General features: G+C 36.9%; 1 protein-coding gene across 1 annotated transcript in view; it reads right to left on the reverse strand.

The window, feature by feature from the left end:
- The window catches only part of INPP4B (inositol polyphosphate-4-phosphatase type II B), a 293,656-nt gene that overhangs the window by 17,588 nt on the left and 256,958 nt on the right, over positions 1 to 19,110 (reverse strand). Inside the window, 2 exon segments of the mRNA XM_083862435.1 lie at positions 14,873 to 15,027; positions 17,856 to 17,968. Of these exon segments, the coding sequence (XP_083718561.1) occupies positions 14,873 to 15,027; positions 17,856 to 17,968 (268 nt within the window).

The raw sequence follows: 19,110 nt of genomic DNA on the forward strand, positions 1-19,110 counted from the left end.
TCATAATGTTGCCAAAATTATGTAAGCCAAAGCAACTTTGTCCAGAAGATTTATCCAATAAAGTTTGCCTATGAAAATAAACAACAGTTTAGGACAAGGGAGCTGTAACTCCCTTATCTTTAACAACTATGTTGCTTAATGGCTTCTGCTCTCTATGTAAACAAGGAAAGTAACCAAAGTGGACTTTTACCCTTTTTTCAAAGCATGTAGTAGTTATTTTATCATATGAATTGAGCAAGCAAGCAAAAGAAGCAGCCAATATGTTGTAGCAGCTTAAATTTAAACAGCAACTGAACATATTTGGCTTCTTACACAATTTCTTCTTTTTAATAACTTCTGGCTTCCTTGACTTCATGATAATAAATAAATTAGTGTCTAGTGATAATCATATGTTTAAAAGCACAGCAAGTACTGATGTCAGCAAAATTTTCCTCGTGCTAAGTTTTGTCCTCTTACCTTTATTTTACCTTCAACTGCTTACCATGATAACTACAGAATACACTTCTGAGATCTGAACCAACTCCTTTAAAGGACAACATTCCCTCACTATGAGTGGCGAGTCTTTGGGTGCCAAATTTAACAGCCCAGGCTTCCCTACATCTACAGAACATCCTCAGGATGATTCAGAGCCCCTAAATTAGGCTACTAACCATCCCTCCCAGGAGAGTACTGGGAACTTGTGTCCTTAACTAGGCATTCATACAATAGGTATCTAAAGTTTTATGATAGAAACAGCTTGATTATAAGTGTTGCACTGAATTCAATGGTCTTTGAAAATAACTTCTCCAATGCCATTTGCCCAATGTTTTTTTCCCCTCATCTTCACAGAGCTTCATAATCTCCAGTCCATATTTGCATTGCTACTGCATCACCTAAAAAATGAACCTCAGAAGCCTCAGATTTTCTCTCCAGCACCATAAATGTAGTCAACCATGATGGGTAACAACTTAAAACTTCCAAGCTCAGTTTATGAAAGAGTATTTTTGAAGGACAGTTTTGATTTTTGTCTATAGTGTAAATAAAACAACAACCAAAATATTTATGTGCAAGGAATTGTTTGGTTTGGGCTATCATGATGTGGTACAGAACACTAACAATAAAATGTCTTTTATTTCTCTTTTGGCATTCCATACTGGAGTATGGATAGTGAGCTTAAAGTTTTTATTTTTGCCACATAAGATCATTTGACTTTTTCCACTCCATTGTAGTATATATTTCATTTAATAAACCTTATAATGAAAAAAATCCCATATCTATTCAAGGATTACAACTCAGAGGGGGTTCATTTAATTCCAATAGTTTTAACATCTGTGGTTTAAGTTGCAGAGAGCTTCAAAAGTAGCTATTGAAGTAATACATTGCTTCATTTACAAAGGAAATTGGATGCCTAATGCATTTTGTAGTGCAATAATAATGAAGCTGTAGTATTTGCATAAAGCAGCCCACAGTAATACCAGGTGTTGGTCCTGTCTGAAAAGAGGTCTTTAGACTTTTCCTAACCCAGTGTGGACCCATTATTCCATCTGGTTACACATTAGCATAGAGATCAGTGAAGTCCTCACCACAGAGAGCCACATTTTGGGAGGATTGATACCTCATCTGTGCCTGAAAAGCTGAGGGCATGGGGAGAAGGTGCTTTTTAATTTAACTCTTGGTGTGGACTGTTAGTGGAGAGCAGACTGGCCAGAAAGGACTGATGACAGCATCAAAGATCTGCATTCCCTTCCCTACTTGGCATACAGCTGCTGCAGCTGCTTGGAGCAGGGCATGGGACAAGGCTCACCAGAGACCTCTGACAGCAAAATTTTTAGCCAGTGTTTGCTGGTGTCATTCTGTTGACTTTGCTAGAGCTATTCCAGTTTTATTTCAGGTAAAGGCTGTTTGTCCATGTGTGTAATAAGTATTACAGTAATAATTACATAAGTGTAATAATTATTACAAATAAGCCAGTATTTTGGAAAAGACATACACATCCACATTCAAAGCACTGAGGGAGATAGTGGTTGTTTATCAGCACAGTACTCACTGGACTGTACAGCTGGGACTATGAAACATATTTGAGTTTTGCTTTCCAAATGGTTTTGATTGGTCTGATCATTCTCTGTTTCAGAGGATCAGTCACTTTATCTTACCAACTCATTATTTGCAACTCATTACCTTACCAACTCATTATTTATCTCATCCTGATAATCATGATGATAATCTTTTCTTCTTTTGGGTATGTATTTATGTAGGTCTAATTCAAACCTAGGAGACGAACTCCAAATGGTGTTACAGTATTAACTGTAACAACAAGCAAAACAGAAAATTTCAGGATTTAATCTGCGAGAGAGAAACACCCTCAGAATAGAATCACGTCTGGAAAATATCTGTCCTGTGTTTGAGCATCTGTATAAGCATGCAGGAGGTAATCTGTACTGAGTTCAAGTTCATTGCCACATCATTGCAAGTTTTTTACATTGGAATTAAATTGAGATTGAAATGAGTTTTGTTATCCCTATTATGCTGCACAAAAGAAGATTCTTTGTGATAGCAGGAAGAATGATTGCCTTTGGGACAGAAAACATAAAATTTGAGATACATCTGTCACAAAATGCTTTTTAAAAAGTCAGCTAAGCCTACAAATACTTTTCTAGACTATGGTGCTCAGCACTCTCTTGCCAGTGAATACTCTTGATGTGAATATGAGAAAATGTGTCTGATTTGAAAAATGTAACTGCACTCAAGTTTCCCTGCAAACCAAAAACAAGAGATTGATCACATTATATGAAATGACCACATTTTCCAAGAGCTTCTATCCTATCAAAATCTTCATCTACAAACAAGGATTATCACATGAAGATAATAAACCTGCAGGGCAACACAGGACATGAAAGTCTCAAGTATTTTAATTACCTTTTAATAGCCAATCAGAAACCACAGTGATACACAAATAAAGCACTCTAAACCCAGTTTCCTGTCTTAGAAAAATATTTGCAAGGTTTGTAGGCCATTTTAAGTAACTCACTTCATTAAGTCATGTAATTAATCAGCAATGTGAAAAACTAAAATGTACCAATTCCTGCATATCTATATTTGCATATAATTATGTGTGGGTGTGCATATTACGTGCACTATCACACAGACCAACATACTCGGGAGGCAGAGCTTTGATGTATGCAATGTTCCCTTGTCAAGCATCACCAAAAAGTGATTTCAATCCCTTTTAGCCAGAAAAATATTTTACTGACTTTTGATCTACTAGATAGAAATCCCTGGAAGTGTTCAACAATCCTACAGAAGCAAAAGCAAAATCCCTGTACCTGGCAGCACATCTCAGGCTGCTTGCACTGCACAAGAGAGAAAATAAACAGCATCATAGTGGTCTGATAGGTGCTAACTCACTTTAAAAATAAATTGAAAAAGTGTGTTCACATGGTAAATAATGTGCATCTGTGTAACAGGAATGTCAAACTAAGTTTAAAGTGATTGTCTACACATTTGCTGATAACACCATTGTGGCAGCAAATTTTTACAGAGAAAGGTGACATAGGGAGCAGTCTTCTCCCTGAGGCAACCACGCAGCAGGAAAGCAAGAGAGAGCTTTATTCAGGATGATGCTGAGGGAAGACTATCCATCAACACTCAGAATACACTAGTTCAGCAGTGTCCAGAAGGCAGAGAGTCTTGAACTGTGCAGCCAGCATTGCTGCATTTCCTATGTCAGCATGAACCCAAGCAGCAAAAAGGAGTGTGAAAAGAGAATTAGTAATATGCAGAATAGTAAATGTCAGTAAGGTAATGAACATTATTTATAAGCTTTGCTATTGCACACTCAAATACAACAGGACTCTGATTTAAAGCAAAACACCCTATGAGAAGAGGCCATTTTAAAGAAAAATTAGGTTCAAATATAATTTTGAACAAAGGACTATGATGTCATAGGGGACTTAGCACCTCTATATTAGCTTTCTCCCACTTTAAAATTGAAAGACATTCAAGTGCATCTTTCTCTCACTCTTTGCTTGTCAATTATAAGCTTTTAAAGCAAAAAACATTTGACTTTAAAAAGTGCAAACGGCATAAATATTCTAACCAGTTATAATCTACATTGTCAAAGCAGATTCTTGTGGACTTTCAGAATAATTTCATGGATCTTTGAGAATCAGACATTGTTGTAGCTCCTTGCCTCTGCCTGATGCTACTTTGAGCACTTCAAAACCAGCCAACAATGCCTCTGCCACAGTGCCAGTTTAGCAATTTTTATTTGCTTTCCTGAGGTTTTCAATGTAACAGCCATTTACCAGAAATAAACTTAGAACAGAAACCATACTAGTCTTGGTTAAACTACATGAGCTAAAACCCAAACCAAACAAAACCAAACACGTATTAAAAACATTCCACAACAATCTACTCTGGACCCTTCCACCTTCTATTTACAACACTACCACGAGGCAGTTTGCTGGAAGTTGAAAACATTTCTGTGCTGATTCCTTTGTATTCTGTAGATGCTCTGCTGTCAACAGTTATGAATGAGTTATAAAGGGATTTAAATTAAAAAAATCACCAACTTTGGAGCATTCAGGAATGATTTTTGCAAAATTAATATAAAACCCAACATTATTTTGACAGGAATTATATATTTTCATTAGACTTTTCAGTTCATCCAAGACACAAACCATTAACTAGATGATCCTACAAGAGGGTTTTATAAAATACATGACTGTGTGATCAGATTACACCTTCGTAATTTCAGCGTTTTAGTAATCTAAACAAGTTCCTCAAATCTGAAAATGCTGACTGGAGTGGGGCTGCAGAGTGAAAAAAAAAAAAAAAATATATATATATATATAAAAGCCAGGTGTATCTCCCTGATCTACTGCTGATAATAATTAGCTGATGCCTTTTTAGTCTATCTTTCTCTAGGAGCAAAGGGTACCTGCTAGCTCTTGGTGTGAGGGGAAAGAACAGGAATCTGTGCATTTCCTCTGGGCACGGGGATTGAGTTCAGCTAAACTGAAATGAGGAATAAGAAGCCTCAAACATTACAATGTTCTCACAAGTATAAGGAAATATGCAGTCAATGGGGAGGATGTAGCATGAAATTAAAGCTGATGATATGTCAGGAAACGCATATGATGAACAAAAGGGGCAGAAAAGGAAGATTTCTTATACATGTACTACACAATAGTTTCACAGAACAAAAAATGAAATTCCTGAGTACCACACACAGAGGCATCTTCTGCCTCATTAACAGATAACCTAACAAGGAGGCTGGGTCATATACCAAACTATTCCACCCCTTGACAGAAGAGAGAGGGAACAGCGATTCCCTTCCCACCCACTGACCTCTCTGGTCTAAGGGACTTGAAATCTTGGCTAAGCCTTGCCTGGAATCACAAGACTCTGAAGAGGTAGAAACTTGCTCTAGCACCTTCCTGAGGCATTAGGAGTATCTCCAACAGAGGAGAAAAGCCAGGTGCTTTTCCCACTGCTGGAAGACAATACACATGTGGCAACATGCAAGCTGGGGAGAGGAGACAAGCTGGAAGGGAAATTAGCCCAGAGCAGGGCACAGGAACAGCGCTGTAGATGCACAGCCAAAGCAGCACCCAGTGGTTTTGGCATTCGGGGTATGTTTAGAACCACAGTACAACAGCAGCACCACCAAGTCCCAGGGCTGCAGAAACTGCTTTAACTGTTCCAGCATTAGGAGCTAACTGTGGAGTTGGCTGTTCACTTTGGGAGGACTCTAACATTTCCTTTGCATTAACTTCCTTATAAATATGTGCTTCCTATTCATACAAATTATAGTAGAGACTTAAGAATACAAGTTCCCAAAATTATCTCCCAGATTTATCTCTGGATGATCCAGAGAACAAGATAGCAATATAATGCTGCTGGCTTCATTAGTGGGTGTAGTTCCAGCTGACTGCAGATAACACCATCAAAGTAGGAAATACATAATAGGTACCTAATAATCCAAATGGAAACTCCCCTGACCACTCCACTGCAAACAGCTACGAGAACTTGCACTGTAAGTAAACACTGAGAAAGAACTTGTTGCTGCCAGCTATGCCAGTGAAAGGTTACCGGTGGCTGCTGTAATGATAAGGACACACTTATGAAATCTCACTCACCAAACCTGAGCTGCCACAGAAAGCAACAGCTAGAAACTACTACCAAAACTAACTCCCTCAGCTGAGCTTGGAAAGGGCACTGTCAAAAGAATTCTATCAAAATACCATACACCAAGACGTTACTGCAAGAGAGCAAGAAACAGGGAAGTGCTCACTGGAAAAAGAAAACAGCAGCAGACTGAAGGGAGAAACTCCCCCTACATTGAAAATAGATCCTCAAATGATGGCTATAAAATATGGGGAGGGGGGGAATGGGATAGGACACAATGACACACAATTACATCTCTCCTTCTATTTTGGTCTCCAATAAGATTCTAAGTTCTTTCCCTAAAGAACCTGAGATAGAAAATTTCAGATCCAGTGGCTGAAGTTGAATAGGACCATAACTATTTGAAAAAGCACAATTGTGTAACAGAATGTTCCAGGTCACCTTATGAATACATAATAATAATGATAAATGGGAAATGAGAAAATGGAGATTAAATGCCAGATTCTCTCATGTCATGTACATAAAAAGCACCAGGCTGGACCCCAGAGATGGTGATTGGCCCTGAGCCTGCACAGCATTCCAAGAGATGGAATTTATGGAACAAAACTGAAACTGGGGTGCTGGACAAGAAAAGATGATTATCTAAGCAGGAAGCATTCCTACAAAAAGAACTAGGTTTATGAAGGGATCAAGGGAGTCTAAAATGAGAGCAAAGGTAAACCTAGAAGTGTCTGTTACCTGCTTCCTACATAAGCCAACCAGAGCTGTAGCCTGACACTCCATCATCTTTCTCCTGAAGAAATGCAGAATCTTCTATTACAAAACCACATTTTTGGAAGAGCAGCTGGTTGCTTCTCCTTTCTGTGCCCCTTCCAACCTTTGGACAGTCTGTACATTGCTGGGACCACAGACAGGAAGCTATGAGCCCCCCCTGTCCAAGTGATATTACTCTGAGAAGAACACTGTTTTAGAGGTAAATAACTTCTTGAAGAGATTGCATGTTTGATAGCTTTAACTAGTTATTGTATGCTGCTACTGCCCTCTTACTCCCATTTCCTGCTTCTTTCTTATCTAAATTTTAGATTTGGCAGTGTTGCTGTTCTTGAGATTCAGCTGAACATGGCCAAAGCCATGGTAATTCAGCTTGGATTTGGATTTTTAACAGATAAACATGCATGCAGAACTTTTCCCACACACTCTTCCAAGAAATCTTAATTAAAGTGGAATATAACAGGAAGAAACCTGGTATTACTCAGTGTGATGATTATAATACATCTGGTCTTTGATTTCTGGTAAGACCTAGTCTTTCATGAAAGCTCTAAACAAGCAATAAAACACTAAATGAATGACAAAATTAATGAAATTTTCCATAAACAACTAGAAGAATCTCAAAAGTGAACACCAAACAATATTTTACAATAACCTAACTACTTGCATGTTAGATTTGTCTAACCATAATATGTGAAATCCAGAACTATGGGCCTGCAATATATGTATGGCAAAAGTGACAGAAACACTTTCCATTAGACAAGGTTTTTAGGAAGCGTTTTCCCTTTTTTAAAAAAATTCTGTAATTAATCACACAGACTGTGCACTAAATGGGAAAGCAAATTTATCGGATAAGGTTTTTTCATTTGGCTGGTTTTAAAAACTGGCCATAGAATGCACATGGTAATTAATTACACACATTTCTCACTGTCTGTACTAAATAATTAAAACCTTTCAGAGAGAGTAAAGACAGCTCAGTTCTCTGTACTCTAATTTGGATCAAGATATGACAAATACTAATTTGGGCTACTTACAGATTGTTTACCTCATCAGCATCTCAGTGAGAAATAAAAACTACAAATCAGAGCAGAAATATTCAGAGTAGGGCAAGTTTTTGACTGGAATTCCATGAATCCAGTTCTTCTTTGGAGAACTCTGGCACACACAGCCTGAAGGCAAAGGGCAAAGGGACCCCTCAACAAAAAGTTCACAAGGAATCAAGGGTTGATTCTTGTCACAAAGCTGAAACACATATGTTGTCTGGAATTTCTTTTTCATTTGAAAAGGAACTTCTTTAATATACAATAAAATATTGTACACTGCAATTGATACATTAGTATGTTCTTATATTATATAAAATTTACTGTCAAGTTCTGAGTCCTCTTGAACTGCTCACCTTCCCTAAGCAGTCACTGAAGGAGGAGCAGAGGCATTTCAAGGACTGACTCTCCAAACACTGCTGTTAAAATTTAGACCCAAACAGATTTCTATTGGCTCTACCTTCCCCTCATGCACCGATAGGAAAATGTCCTCGGGTGACTTTATGATGCTTGAATCCCCAGTCATCTGTTCTGTTTAAACTAGGACAGAAAACCAAGCATTATTTCAGAATTCTTGCTTACTGCCTGCTACGTTGGTGTAGACTGAGTCACTTCTCTAAATATTCCTAGCAAAGAGTGGCAAAGGTTTTCATTGCTTTTCCTTGAACAACCCCCCTTCCTCCAAAGTGATTAGTCCAAGAATATTTTTACAGGTTCCAGGGGAAAGGTGATGATAATTAAGGCTACACAATGCTTTCCATTAAGAATCTACTTGAAATTGGTAGTTCATTTTGAATGGGAAAATTCAAACTTACAATGTCATTTAGAGAAGGAAAAAAAATACAGCTTTCTTCCCCCCTGTTTTTTTGAGAGAATTACTAATATCTCCATGCTGAAGAGTAGGATCTGATTTTCTGCACCAAGATAATAAAGATGTGAGAGATGCAACTATCAAAACAGCCTGCTCCTGCAAGACTCTCAAATCTCTTCCTAACAAAGCCTTGTTAAAATTCAGCAGGTATATACTTTGAGGATTCAACATATGCCAGGTCAAGGAGCTGGGCAAGGCCTTTCCTTGCTGTTCTTTTCCCTGGCAGAGGATGCCTGCTATAACATGAAGCCAAAACTGAGAGGCAGGGGACTGGCTCTGCTGTTCTCCCTGTGCTGTCACTGAAGCCAGTGCCCAAACTCTGAACAGGAGAAGAAAGAGGCAGCCACCTGTGTCACAAAGGAGAAAAGAGGCAAATATTCAAGCAAAATGTAGTTAAAAAAAAAAAAAAAAAAAAGAAAAAAAAAAAGAAGGAAGATGAGAAAGATCACATGAAAGAGAGTTCTCAGGACCCTGACTAGGGTGCCAATCAGACAGAAATCTGAAAACAGCACTTTGCAGAAATGAGGTCCAGGGGAATGAAACTTCTGCAGTCAGCTAGAGAAGATTTCCTTGCAAAACATGAACTCAAACATCTGACCCCAGTGAACCAGACAAAACTGGTTCATATAGTGTGAGGCTATGTTACAGAACAACTGCCAATTATACTTACTTAGTTTGCCCATGTAGAAGTCTGAACCTCAGGGCCTTCCAGAGTGCAAATAAAGTGTGCATGGTTTACCTTTCTTGTATTTTTTCCCTCGGCTTGTTTTGAGTGTTTAAAACCTGAGACTTTCTTTAAAGATACATTACAAGTTCAGTTCAGTGAATTTCAGAAGTTACATTAGAAAAGCTTAGATTTATCACAGCCTTTTCAACTGCTGTTTGATACTTTGCCCACAATGATTCTCTATAATCCTTCTCCTTCCAGAAGGACATCAGAAATAGACATTAATTCTAAAAGGCTCTAGCAAGGTGTCAATGGCATTGACTCTCATTACATCTTGTGGCCATCCCTCTCTATTTTTTCTTTTCCTCTGCACACTGTGACTATTAAAAAACATCAAACCAGTAATTTAGTTATCGAAAACAAAATTTATGGTGGTTAAATGCACCAAAACTGGACCTTATTGTTACTTAATGCCCAGGCTTCTGTCAGTACATCAGGTGATGCAAATCATCTGCAATTTCTACCTCAAAATAGAGATGTTAAGTTTCTAAAGAATGCTGTAAAAATCTATATTGGAATCTATATTGGAAGTCAGGCTCTCATTTTTTAAGTTTTTCTTGCACTGTGCTTATACTTTTAGAATAAAAGATAAGTGGATAAGGTCAGATGGGTTGGGTCTTCTGTGCAACACCTCACGTGCTGCATCTCTTGCCACAAGCTCACAGGGGTAGGGTGAAAGCACAGGACAGGGGAGAAAGGCACAGAGAGATTTGCACATGGATCATCCCTGTCTCTAATCCTGTCCCCTTGCTCCTGCTTCCTGGTCTATGTGGCAATTACAGCTCTGGTGTTTGGTACAGGCTCCTCCCTGGCCAAGGTCCATCTCAGCACCCAGAACATCTGAAAGTCTCCAATTAAAGAGTTATTCCTGATTACAGCTAGTCCCTGATTACAGTTATTCCTCCTCCTCAACTCACTCACTGTTAAGGAAAAGATGTCCTCAAAAAACTCTTTAAAAAAGGAGATATTTGCTTCATAATTGGCTCATCAAAAGCTCTACACTTGTTGCCCAGATCATTCATTCTTTGAACTTGTGCTTCAATGAGATTTTTGATAGGCAATTTATCTAAAATACTCTGAAATATCCTTAACTGTTTCAAGTGGAAACAGTGTGTCCCACACTGGGTCAAATTTTGTATTCAATGCCAGAAATACGCGACAGGTGTTGTGCCCTGCTAAGAATGATGATAAAGCTGGCAGCATGGAGGATTCATAGTCAGTGGATTTGTCATTTCCTTTGTTTGTTATTGCTTTTGAGGCTTTATTGGAAACATGCTCAATGACAGGAGACCCTGAGGTTGTTCACTACCCACACCTTCCAAAAGGAAACCTGTCGCTCAAATAATAAAGCTAAACAGATTCAAAAAAGAAATAAATTTTTAAAAAGAAAAAAAAAATCAAATTTTTTACAGAGCTGCTTCATTATGTGCTGCCCACCAGGGTCCATTCTCCCTGAACAGTAGTCAGATCTAAAGAAAAAAATAGAATCATGTGACAGATACTGCAGTGAACTCAGGTAAATCAGTTTTGTGCCTCTACTGTCTCTTGGAATAGAGTTAACACTGAATGATAGGAAACATTCATGTTACTGGTGAAGAGAAAAAATAAGAATATTGATGCCTGTAAAAATTGACTTGGAAGTGGCAGTGACATTATAAACAGTATTTGAATATGATGTGAATTACAAGCACTTGATACAGAGGGGATGATATATTGATTTTCCTCATTCTGCACCATGCATGTCACTAAGATCAATGGTAGTCACAAACCTATATCAAGGAAATTATAATATGTGGAATTATTTATAGAATGGCTGCTTCAGGTACACACCAATTGCAGCATCATAATTTCCAGACTTATGACTGAGGACAAAGCCATCTATTACATATTGTAAATGATAAAGAGTGCATTCCCATCATTGCTTCATTCACCACATTTTTCATAGGTGAAAGGAAGAACTAATAGAAGAATTCTCATACAACCTTTTTTTATAAAGAAGCAGTAAATATTGTATAGTTTATCACTAAAGGACAATGATTTCACTTACAAACTAAGTCATTAAAAAAACAGCGAGGGGCAGTATTTTCCAAAACAGAGTTATGCAATGTACACCAAAGCAAATATGCTGAAACTCTGGGAGTTACTTCTGGATTCTGGGGACCCCAAAGAAACTGAAAAGCAGCAGCACACAGAGGTCCAGCATTTCCAAGCTTTTGGTGGCAAGAAAGCATGAACCTGTTAAGCACATGCTTCCCTTTTCCAACAGTCAGCAAAGCTGTGTCAGCACTGGCAGGAAAAGAAAAAGCCTTACAGCTACACAGGCACCTTTATAATTTTCATATCTCAAAATGATGGCATTTCCAATAAAGGCTGCTTTTGAATCACCATTTACTTCTATAGCTCACTTAGTTTCACAGTAGTCTCTGTCTCCTACTGTTAACTCTTAAAAGAAGCCTTTTAAAGATCAATCCAGTCTGTTAGGATTCTGGATGTTAAAATTGAATTTTTCATGTCTATTTGTTCTTTTGAAAGGCTTAAAAGCAATTTGTGGCAATCAGCACAAAGGGATTTGATTGACAGTGTTTAACAAAGTGATCTAGAGAAGATTCATTGGGGGAAAAACTGCTAAAATTGCAAATTAAATGGCAAATAGTTTTTTTCTGTCTGCCCTTGAAACAAAATAAGTTCTTTCAGATGTGAAAATCATTCTAAAAGCTTCTAAAAGTACCTAATGAAAACCTTAGATATGCACAGCATTATCTTTCAGATCTGCAAAAGTAATCAAATAAAAAGAAACTACAAAAGGACAAGTGCCACAATGGCTACCAAACAAGTCTGTTGACCTCATTCACATAAACCTCAAAAAGACAGTTGCCAAACTTCCCTCAATTGAAATACAGGACATTTAGCTGAAACACCTGTGGAAATCAAGAGGGTTTTCTCCTCTCCTTTGCTTATCTTTGCTCTTCCCTTCCCAGTTTGCTGTCTCAAAATGCCTTTCTCTGCAATGCTCCTTTCTCTGCCTGCCGACAGGAGCAGTGCCCGGCTGGAGGGTCCCTGCCAGGCCACCCAGGCAGCAATGCTGTGTCCCTTCCCTTCCAACACTGCTCCAGAGGCACTCCAGCCCAGGAGTGAACAGCAGTCCCTGCTGGATGTCTGTGGTACCAAAGACACTAAAACTCCCCATCCAAAGACACATCTTAAACTGCCAGGCCAACTCTCAATGGGAGCACCGTGAAGTACTAAGCTCCTATTTGACATTTTTATTCTTCTGTTCTGAATTTTTGGGCTTTTATTGACCAACTCATGAGGTAAAAAGAGTAATTTGTTTGGGTCTTTTTTTTTAATTTTATTTTTAAACCTCTAGTTATGTGAGCAGTGTTAGACTGATAGCAACTAGCACAGTTAAAATATTTATTTCGTCTTTATTATCCCAATGATGCAAATTATTTTGTGTTCTACTGCCACTACTTGCAAAGCCTTTGCTTTAATTCTCAGACAATCCTATCATCCAAGTTAAAGTTATCATCTACCATCCAACACATCTTTCACCTACTTTGGTTCAAGTCTGAAATTCATTTACAAGGTAGGAGTAGGATAAAGCTTTGCTCTGTTTCATTACAGCACAACAGATAGATTTTACATTTTTATAATGGTACTTCAACCTCATATACCCATCTACTTCTTTAATTTTTAAATATTATTCAGATGGTTTTGTTTTTACACCATTCTTTTGTGACTTTGAATTACTGTTACCTACATATATAACTAATGTGTTAATTTTCCTATCTTTCAAATCAGTCACATGACATAGACCCACTCAAAATCATTTATATTTTGATCTACAAAAACCTACTAGATTTTTGTACTAACAAGTTAAGTAATTTTTTTTAAAATTATATTTATCTCTGTGAAAATTTTCCAATCCACTACTCTACTCAATCCTATTCTAACATTATGGTGATTTTATGCAAATAATTAGTTTTCCTGTGTCTGGTAACTTACTGTAGCTTACACACTTTTGCATTTATTGGAGACATAACAGAAAAAAAAAGCGTTTGAAATGCCAACAAATGAAATTTAACACAGAAAACTCAGAATTCATTAATGATAAAACATGTAGTTATGAAAGACTTCACAAAAGTCATTCACTCATTGAATTACTACAGAGACTGAGGAATTTATGCAAGGTAACAATACATCCAAAATGATGCAACTCATGTTCAGCACACCACATCTCACTGCACTAGCAGCACCTTGTGAACCAAACCTACAACTGAGCCATCTCAGCTCATTTACTCTTTATAAAATTACCTTTTTTCTTTAGACCAGCTATCTTTGCTAAAGGACAAAAGGACACACTGTAGGTAAACCTACAGTATTAATCTAGATATTAAACACCTACTTTGGCAATAATAAACATGAAGGTCCAGAAATACCCATTACAGATGAACAGTTTACTTAGTATGAACTCAACAAATCCACCATACAAACAATTTGAATTTCACAAAAGTCCAAAATATATTCAATTACTTCTTTGCAAGTTAGCCAAAATATTTTCTGTTGCTTTTGCAGTGACTTTTTTATATATTATTCTAGTGCTGTGGATACATGTTTTAAAACTCCCATAGACAATATGATTAAAACTGTTATGATATGATTAAAACTATATGATTAAGCTCATTAAAACCAACGATGAAAGTTTCTTTAGACAATCTAGCATCTGGATTGATTTCATGATCAAAACTTGTTTGCTCAATAAGGTTTTTTTATTCATCAAAGACTCAGGTAATGAGAAATCTTTACATCTTTTAATTACACATTCCTGATAAAACCAGCCTCAATTTCTGCATAGTTGCAATTTAGACTAAAGCATGTTTTAATTAAGTTCTTTTAACGCACAGTAAAGATTTTATCAGATATTAATGGCAACCACCACCAGTCCAAACCTACTTGGATGTTTCTTTTCAATAACACAGACCAGTAAGAATTGCCATATGTAACAAATACTTCTTTTGCTTTCCTAGTATTTGTGTAAATGTTGTGCAAATTATTTAATGACTGTGCAAGTATTTTTAAAAATACCCTCAAAACTCAAGTATAACTTTTTTTAAAGCAACTGCTGTTCAGATTCTAGACTCAGTGAACTGACCCTTGCAAGGTTTCACATAGCTATCTTGGAAACTGTTGGTTACTGATCAAACACACAGCTGCAAAGACCCTGCACTCCAGAGGTGACTTACCAGTGTTCGGGCTGCTGCTCAGCCAGGCCTGGGCTCTACTGGGCATTTAGAACCAGCTTTAGACCCCAGTGCTGGCTTTCCTCACCTAGCTCCAAGTGCACAGAACCCCACCTACCTCCTCATGCAATCCAGTGCCCGAATGAAGAAGTCTTTGTGCAGCTGGTGCTCGTCCCTCAGGATGGAGCACTGCTCCAGCGTCACCGACATGGATGTCCTGTCTTTGGCACTTTTGCAGCAGGTGAAGCGCACTCCGTTCAGCTTCCGGCAAATCTGAAACACAGGCACCACAGGTTGGGCCCTTCTCACACCAGGCAGGCTGTGCAGCCCCTAAAACTCTGCAAGCATAAAAAGTGCAGCCAGAGAGCTACAGCACTTCTCAAGAAGCAAGCACCTTTCAAAATTAGTACGAGTACATTCAATTCTTGAACTTGAAATAAGGATTTTTATAACTATAGAAGAAACAGTTCCTTCACTGTTTCCTCACTTAATCTAGCAACCACTCTGTTCAATGAAAGCTTAATTGTCTGAATACCTAATTGATAAAGAAAAACCTTGGTAAGTATTAACTCAGCAACACGAATGCAGCAGACTAACTTCTTGTGAAGGTATGGAGTCAGATACATCTGAACTTAAACAGGTTTTATTTTCAACAGGTGAACTGTTCAATGTATGACTCACAATTAATAAAGTTTAACACAAATGACTGCCATAGATTGTCTACTTTCACTTATACTTCAAAAAAGTTATAAGGCATAAGGCAAACATGACATTTTTGAGGATTATTTCTCCCCTTAAGAATCAGTCTGTGGTTGTACCACTCCATCAGTTTATACTTGGGTTTCAAGCAATACTTTACTAGAGAAAGAAAACTGAATGAGAACTGCTGTGCCCAAGTGTAGGTCTACTTTTCCCCAGATATAATTAGCCCTGAGAAAAGGTAATACTTTGCTTACACCTATGCCTGGAGAATGATCAGTATAACTGTATGAAACCCCAAAATATTTGTGAGAATAGGGCAAGGCAATAAATTACAGCAGTAATCACAAAAAGGAACTTCCCACATTGGCTGTCATGAGAGAGCTCATAGGATGAAACTAGAACATGATCTCCATAATGTCAGTTCAGCAAATAAGGACTTCTTCATCTGTTAATTGCATTCACAGAAATTCTATTAAATCAATGGGCCAGGAAATACTTAGAGCCTTTAAGTTCTTTGTGATACCATGGTGAGAGCAATCTCAAAAGTTTAATTTAGGGAATCAGTTAAGGGAATCTTAATTAGAACCCAAAGAGGTACAGGATAGTGAAAGAGAACCTATGAGTGTTACTTCCATCCTATAATTTTAAATTTTAGAAGTTAAATCTGTTTAAAATTTTGAACACAATTGAACTGAAATTTAAATAAAGTACTATATGATAATTTTCTTAAATAATGGTCTGAAAGAAGCTAACTGTTTAATTGAAGAGACTAATTCTCTTTACACTAGTATATCTGGAAGCCTGGAGTCATGGGACTATCCCACATGAATGAGTCCTAAAAAAAACCTGAAAATACAAAAAATAATTTAAATAATTAAGTAAAAAAATCTCAGGTAATTATTCTGAATGAGTGATGGGCTCTGATGTAGGGAAGACATAGGAGGAGAAGTAGTTCTTAAATTCTATTAGATTTATTCTTACAGTCCAATTATATCAAGGATTACATGCAGCTACAGATACATATGTGGAATCTCATATACCTACTGCAATAGAAAAAGTGATACTGCAGCTATTGCACTGACAAAGTTTTATTCTTAGATCTTTTTCAAGAAATAAATGGAACATAGTATAACAGTGTGTAGATCATTGAGATCAGAAATACACATAACAGAAAGTTAAAGTAAGGGAATCTAAACAGAAACAGAATTTAGTGAACAAAAAACTGAAACACTTTTTATGTCCAAAGAATGCTTTTTGCCCATGAAATTGTTTTCAGGGAACTCTGAATAGATGGTAAAATACAACTTTCTATCTCCAAAGATTTAGCACAATCTTTGCAACTCATTTTTAAAAGTAGTGTTTCATAGGAAGACTGGTATTGCAAGAAGAACTTATATTTTTATTTACAAAGGATTTATACTACAATAGCATGTGATAATATTTATTAACCATGCGGCAAAATGTTAGTAATATGAAAGTCACAGGAGTATTATACAAAGTTATAGTTAAGATTGTTTTTTCCCTGGTGGTAATAAAAAGTCATGGAAAATGTTATTAATAATTTTGTATCAAACATTTATTTGCCTTGAAGGGTACATACATTTGAAAGTCTCCCAAAACACAAATCCTCACTTCACTTTCAGTAAACACCAAAAGCTCCCTGCTAGTATAAGGGGGCAAAGACACCAAGGGTACTTTTCTAAATATAAGACAACTACCTGGCTGAATTTCACATTCCTGAAAAGCTTGAGCTCCTTATAAACATCTAAGAGTTGTTTTCCTGGCCTTTTTAAAAAATACGTATGCGCAAACCCTAGAGAACTGGGAAGCAGAAAGGAAATCATGGGGAAAAAGCAAAGTAAGTATTAATCATTGTTAGATACACAGTTTTCCTTGTGTTCTCCCTGTGTCTGATTGTCTGTCCTTGGCATGTCTTTTGCAACAGTTATTTGTGAAATTAATTCAATTACAGAAAATTAAAAGTTGATTGCAGCAATAGCAAAAAAAAAAACCAAAAACCAAACAAACCAGAGCAAGCAATCAGGTCCCACATCATAACTCAAGGACACTCAACAAAAGGAAATTATTTTGAGTAATTTTATATTATCAAAGAATGGATATGAAACAAATCACTCAAATTCTAGCAGGTTCTACCAGTTTAAAAAGCGAGAAAAAGAAATTGCCTGCAATTTAAATGGAAGAAAAAGAGACTAATTTATGAGTGGAATGAGTGACTATAAGAATGAATATGTTAGAAAACCATTTCAGCACACCTGCCTCCTTTAACCAGTGAGCCCTCCAATCATATCCTTAAAATCCATTGCACTCACAATATCAGCAGGCTTATGAAACAGAGTTCATCATTAGTTCATCAATTTGTTTGAAACAAGAGAGCTTACCGTTGCAGCCAGCCACATGATTTCTACATTCTTTCTCTTTTTGGCCTGGATGTTTTGATGAAGACTTTCTAGCAATCCCTTTAAATCATTTTGTTCTTGAAAATGTGGTAAACCTGGGAAAAAAGGATGATAAAGTTGCTCATTATAATAAGGTTGGTGATACGGTTGTCCTGACTAAAGAATGCTTGTAATGAAGAACAGGTATATTATTTACCGCCTTGTTTGGGAACACAGGATGGAAATTACCAGCTAAATATTTAAGGAATAAGCAAACCTTATGTCTTTCTGAGTATTGGGCTGTCCTTCCTAAGATCTTCACGTGGAAATTTAAAGTATCTTTAACCTTTATCTTATAAGTGGATGGTGAAAAACAAAATCAAATCTCTGCTCTAGTTCTGTTCATCAGATATTACAGACATTCAATGGAAATCAGAAAAAACATCCCCCGAGTGTATTACAACCTGCTTTGATGGGGCGATTTTTTTATTTTAAAGTCAAAAATTTTGGTTTTGTTTTCAAATTGAAACATCTAATTTTTGTTTTCAAATGTGCCTTAGTTTTTTGTAATGTAATGTAAGGGTTAAACAGCACTAATATCCCCTCTAAAAAGTAACAAAGTGTATTTTTTAGTCTGAAATTAAATGGGGCTTTAATTTGAAGCAGAAAATAATTTCAGGTTTACTCAAAATCCAAAATTTTACCAGTGTGTTCTGGGTATGCTGGGTATGGCATCTAAGCTGAAGTTTAATTTATCCTACATCTCTAGCAAAAATTCAAGAGTAGGCAACTTAATTTCTCCCTCTGATTCATATGTATATATAGAAGGGTTTTTTCTAATGTTACATTTATCTTCACTAGTTTTGAAAATCAATAGAAACAAGCAGAATCTGTTTTCTGAAATTATTTCTTCTCACGGTGGTAAAGTAAAAAGAATTTTAATTATAGCTATCACCAAAAAAAAAAGGGCTCAAAATTAAGTGAACAAAGTGAAACTAAATTGATCAATGGATACGGTTTCTTCAAGAGAAAAGTAAATTGTCCATCCAGTGAGGGAAAAAAACCCCAGAACCCAGGCCCCAAAACCAAGCCCAAAGACATACTCAACTGAAAGAATAAAAATGAGAGAAGTATTAATGAAGGCCAATATCCATTCTCCTATCTTGATACAAGTTGTTATGATCCCTCTTATCAACAGGCTTTTACCTTTTACATCTAATAAATTCAGTAGTTTCCCTTTTCCATGATTCATAGTAAG

Source organism: Zosterops lateralis (genome assembly GCF_965231275.1).
Source record: "Zosterops lateralis genome assembly, chromosome: 5".
In the NCBI taxonomy this organism is placed as follows: Eukaryota; Metazoa; Chordata; class Aves; order Passeriformes; family Zosteropidae; genus Zosterops; species Zosterops lateralis.